This window comes from Acanthisitta chloris, unplaced genomic scaffold (assembly GCF_000695815.1).
Source record: "Acanthisitta chloris isolate BGI_N310 unplaced genomic scaffold, ASM69581v1 scaffold40289, whole genome shotgun sequence".
In the NCBI taxonomy this organism is placed as follows: domain Eukaryota; kingdom Metazoa; phylum Chordata; class Aves; order Passeriformes; family Acanthisittidae; genus Acanthisitta; species Acanthisitta chloris.
The window spans coordinates 3090-8288 of NW_008691604.1; the positions used below are offsets into that span (position 1 = coordinate 3090).

At 42.7% G+C, this 5199-nt stretch overlaps 1 protein-coding gene across 1 annotated transcript in view; it reads left to right on the forward strand.

Annotated features, from left to right (window-relative positions):
• Positions 1-5192, forward strand: part of LOC103809447 (uncharacterized protein KIAA0355-like) — a gene marked incomplete at both ends in the record, with an annotated part of 7952 nt that extends 2760 nt beyond the window's left edge. Inside the window, 3 exons of the mRNA XM_009082279.1 lie at positions 2018-2183; positions 2991-3125; positions 5179-5192. Of these exons, the coding sequence (XP_009080527.1) occupies positions 2018-2183; positions 2991-3125; positions 5179-5192 (315 nt within the window). The remainder of the gene's footprint in view (positions 1-2017; positions 2184-2990; positions 3126-5178) is intronic.
• Between the last annotated feature and the right edge of the window lie 7 nt (positions 5193-5199).

The window sequence follows — 5199 nt, forward strand, 5'->3', positions numbered from 1 at the left end:
GATTGGCATTTTCAGGATTTTGAATCCATCCTATTTCTGTTACATTTTCCTTTCCATTACATAAAGCTACTTATTTTGTTCCACTTGAATATCCAGAACTTGGTGATACTCTGAAAAGGTGACTTACTTGAGTTCATAATGGTGCTCAGTGGATTAAGTTATCACTTGTTTCAGTTAAGTTGTCACTTAAGTTTCCACAGATGTGGAGTTTAAAAAAACCAAAATCAAATTAAAAGAAAAACTTCTGATTGAATAGATTTTTCCATTGGAGAACCTTTCTTCATAGCACTTGCTAGGTTGAGCTGTGATGTAGGAATCCCTAATTTAAGCTTTAATGCTGTACAAAAAGCTTTAAAACAAAACAAATTTTTCATTTCCAGGTGTCCTCAGGACTGTGCATTTGTCATTTGCAACAAATCACTTTACTTTTTTGGTAAATATTTTGAGAGTCTGAAAATGGTACACCTTTTCAGATGCAGGTCTGCTAATTAAGAGTTTATAAAACTGGTGGGTTTTCATGTCAAACACTTAACTAGCTACCAAAGGTGTATTTTGCAGTACTCTCAGTCATCTGTAAGAACTTGATGCAAGAATGTTGCAGTAGGAACTAGCAGAAGAAATGTTGATATCTCCAGGTCTTTTGAGGTAAAAAGCTATCTGATATAAAGCTGCTCACCTGATAGGTGTTTTTAGTGAGACAAAAATTAACACAAGTTTCTAGTTTTGAATATTACAGAAATTTAGACTTTATGCTACCCACAGGTGACAAACCTGGATGCCCTTCAGAATGGATCTAGACTCTATCTGTAGATCTGAGGAGCTGTCTAGCTTCCAGCCTCATCTTAAACCACATAAGGATATTTCAGAGGCAGAATAGGCATTAGTGAGGATGTTTTGTTTCTGGAGAGCTGCCAGATAGGTCTGTCCCTTGCTTTAGGTAGTAAAGAACGCAGAGAAACAAAATTGTCTCCTTGTCATTTTAGTCTGCATCCAGCAAAACACCATGGAGCTCTTCTGGATGTGTCAAATGAGCACAGGGAAACTTACCTTCTGCGTGCAGAATTGAATGTAGGGAGCTGTCACATGGCAGGTTTCTGCTTTCTGAGCTGTGCATGGTTGCTGGGTGTTCTTAGTCTTCACTCAGTCTCAAACTGAGCTCTGTACATGTACTACATGCAGTCCCAGTGCTTGTAGTCTAGACATTTTCCATAGATCCAGTTGGATTGCAAAGTTTTTTTTCTCAGGGAAGGAAATAAAAAGCCAAAAGAAAAGGAAGCTGTGCAAACTCAACTGCACTGACTCGTACCAGCATTGCTTTTAGTACAGTAATGACTTGCTCTGATCAGTGGAGCATTTGAAACACTTCTGCATTAAGGTTTTTGCTGTATCAGCTCAAGTTTGTGCTTATCCTTTATCAGGTGCTTGAGAAACAAAGCTTTTTTCATATAAATATAATTCTTACTCTGAAATACTGTGTAGGTCATGATCAGGATGTTTTTGAAATTGTCTCATCCTTGAAGGAAGTAGGCAGTTCTTGACCTGTGTGTTCTAGTATGATACACCTGAGACTGATTTCCCAAGTAAGCAGGATCACAGCATAGCTGGAAATCACGTTGCACTCCGGAATCAACTATAGTAATTGGGATGTTCTTTCTCAGTGAGCTGGGATAAATATAGAGGCTTTAATTCCCTCTGTGTTTGCTGATGGATATTGGACCTTTCAGTGTACAGGCATGATCATAGTGACAAATACTGTTTCCTTGATGGAATGTGAGGGGCAGGTGTACTTCCATGTGAGAATTATTATCCACCACAGATGGTGTGTGTCTACTTTTTAAAAAGAATTTCCCATTCTGTCCTTCACTGCCCTGTGAAGAGGTACCAACTGTTGGCCACCATCAGGGAGGAAGTGATTTTGTTGTGGGCTGTGGTGAAGCCCAAAGGATGAAACGAGGGGCACAAGTGCAGCAGAAATAGATGAATGTCAGCACCTAACTTCTTGGTGTGTTTCCTCCAGTTGGCTCTGACCCAGAGTTTGCCCGTTACGTCGCTGGGGTCAACCAGGCTATGCAGCAGAAGAGGCAAGCACAGCACGTCCGTCGTCCGAGCAACGCGCGCGGCAACTGGGCTCTCCCTGACGACCCCCACAAAACCTGGCCCTTCCCCGAGTACTTCACTGAGGGGTAAGAGATGGGTCGGGCTGTGTGTTTTATTGTACGAGTCTGTTTTGCACCCAGACTTGGCAGAATGTGGAATGTCAGGTGTTTTTGCCAGTTGCTGCTGCATCTGCAAAAGCTGCACTTGATTAATCAGCCCTCCCTGCTGACACTTGTTCAATGTTGTCTTTAGAGCAGCAGATACTGACTGGGGCTCCAGCAGAGGAAATAGGGAATTCATAGCACAGATGCATTCAGAATGGTTTTCTTCCGGTATTTTGAAAACCTCTGAGACCTAGTGTTGATGAAAAGTGATGCTGTCAAAGTTGCAGTGCCTGACTGAATTCAGTTTTCCAGATTTTAGCCACCTAACCTTGCTACTATAAGGCAGGTACCTCACAGCAAGTACATCAGTAGTTCTTCATCTCTTCCAAACTGTAACTGTTTACTACAACAGAAGTGTCTCACAATTCTCTGTCCCTTAGCTTTGACACTTGAGCTAGCACAAAACCAGTAGGACAGGTGTGTGCCCTAGTTCAGTGCTGCAGTGAAAGTCAACGGCTTAGTGATTCCAAACCCAAGTATCATTTGTTTCTCCTTCCTGACCAGGAGAGGCACTTCTAATTTATATTATTATTTCAGTAAAATATCTGTAAAGAGGCTGTGACAGACAAAGCAGTTAATGTTGTCACTCAGAAGCGGCACATTTTACCAAGTATTAAAATCTCCTGGTGCTCTGAGATGTTGCCTGTGGCAAAGAGTTAGCACAGCTGGGGCATACAGGCTGCAGCAGCACTGTAAGTACAAGGACTAACCCCACTTTTTGTCTTGCAGTGACGTGACAAATAGCTGGTCTGGTACTCAAGGAGACTCTGCCAGCTCAAGTGATGAGACCTCCTCAGCGAACGGAGACAGTCTGTTCTCCATGTTCTCGGGGCCAGACCTTGTTGCTGCTGTAAAACAGAGAAGGTGAGTGAAATGAACAGAAATAGTACCACTTCGTAAGAGTCCTTTTTTCATATATAATTTCATTTGAGCAGCCAAAGGAAATTCTTGCTACTCAGAGTTACCCAGACATCAGGTGATGGGGACCAGTGGATTCCCAGACTGAGTTCCATTACCAGCTCTCTCCTGGTACAAACCAGCACCTGTGCAGATAGCTGAAATTAGGTACGTCTAGAAAAGATCTGACACTTTCCCTCTTCCAGGAGAATGTTTTGGATGCCACTTGTTTCAAACCTGCTGGGGCGTTAGGCATCGTGGTTGCATTGGTCTTGCCAGCTGTGCCTCTGTGCAGCTGTGTCCTGCTCCTGACACCGAGCGCTTGGATGCCAGGGAGTGCCTGTGTCCTGGCTGGGGTTGAGCTCTGGCACTCGGGAGGTTCTGTGATGATGTGCAGGCTTGGCTACTGCTGCTGTTCTGGTAGTTGTAAATACACACTGGGGCTGTCCTTGACTTATGACAATATGAAGGCTTAATTGCCTTCATAAATAATTCTGGTAACTTAAAAACTAAGCCAGGATTTTCAGCTGTGAACAGTAACTTACAGCAGTAGTATTAATTACAGCAAGTGCTTCCTGCTTTCCTGGAGGGCTGGAGGCTTTGGGAACCTCAGTGACTCCATAGCAGAGTTTAGTTAGGACAGTAAGAACAAAAGGCACTTGATGAAACATCAGTACCAACCTAGCTCCAGTCTGAGATCATTCTCTCGAAGTATAAGAAGCTAGTTCTGTGGCCAAATACTGTTTACATCACAGAATAATTCAGAGTCAGTACACATTTAGTTAGAAAATTGTCTGTCTGCTTTATGGTGACCAGAAAAACATCAATTTCCCCCAGATTATACCTGAATAGCTGGTTTATACGCATTGTGAGCAAGAAATTGACCAAAAGAGGAGCTGTTTTCTGAATTTTTACACTTAGCAAGACTTCACAGAGAGGGAACAGGAATTGAGTTTCAATGAATGCTAAACTAAACTAATGACAGAGCCATCTCATAAACTGTCACAGCAAAAGGAGTAATTGTTTGTGTTTTGCAAAAAGCAGCAAGGAAGGAAAACAGAGTGGCATAGAAGGGATGAATTAACCTGCCAAGCCATCAGATAGTTAGAGATTGACTATGAGCAAGAACAAGAAAAGCCTGTGCTTTATGTAGTGCTCTGAAGAGCAGAACAGAAAAGTTTTCCAAAGAGTGTCCTTCATTGAACAAAAACTTCAGCTGAAGTAACAGTACTACTGGCTCGTGTTACTTGTAGAAAGAAAAGCATTCTACAAGTGAGAGCCTGAAAAAATACCAGCACTAAAACTAGGCAGTAGGAGAAGTAGAAGGGTTGCGTGTGATAAAGCTGCTTACCCGTGCAGGCCTGATGACTGGAGCATGCTGATTGGGATTTTCTAAACAAAGGGTGAAATAAAAGCTTCTCCTTTAATCTAAACTCACCCACCTAATCCCACCGCTAAAAATAAACAAAACAAAACCAAACAAAAACTAAGAAAACAGTCTTCTGGAATGCACATGTGGTCAAGGACTTGTATTTGATCCTAGGTGTTAGGTCCCAAATTTAAACCAAAGGTATAACATTTTTTTCTTCAGTAACATCACTGTGCCTCAGCAGATGTTTCACTTGTTCTACTGTTCTTTTGTCTTGTCCGTAAAGTTATTTCAGAAAAGATACTTAGAAACCCCCAGGCAAACCCAAACCACAAAAGCAGGTAACAGAATTAAAAAAGCAGTTTCTGGCAGATTTCTTCCAAGTGGGCGAAAGGCCAGCCCGCCTTCCTTTCACCTCTGCAGACACATTGCTGCAGCTCAGAGAACTGCTGCACTGCCAGGCCTCTGACAGGACTCGGTTACACGCTTCTTTCTGCATTGCTGCAAAAGGTACATGAAACGAGCTGAATGTCAGTACCTGCTGCAGGCTGTCAGTATGAGAGACTGAAACCAGAACGGCCTGTGCCAGTGGCTGGTGGACGTGGATGACTCTTTTCAAAACGAAAGGTAACTCCCTCTCTCTCTGGGCAGGAAACACAGCAGTGGTGAACA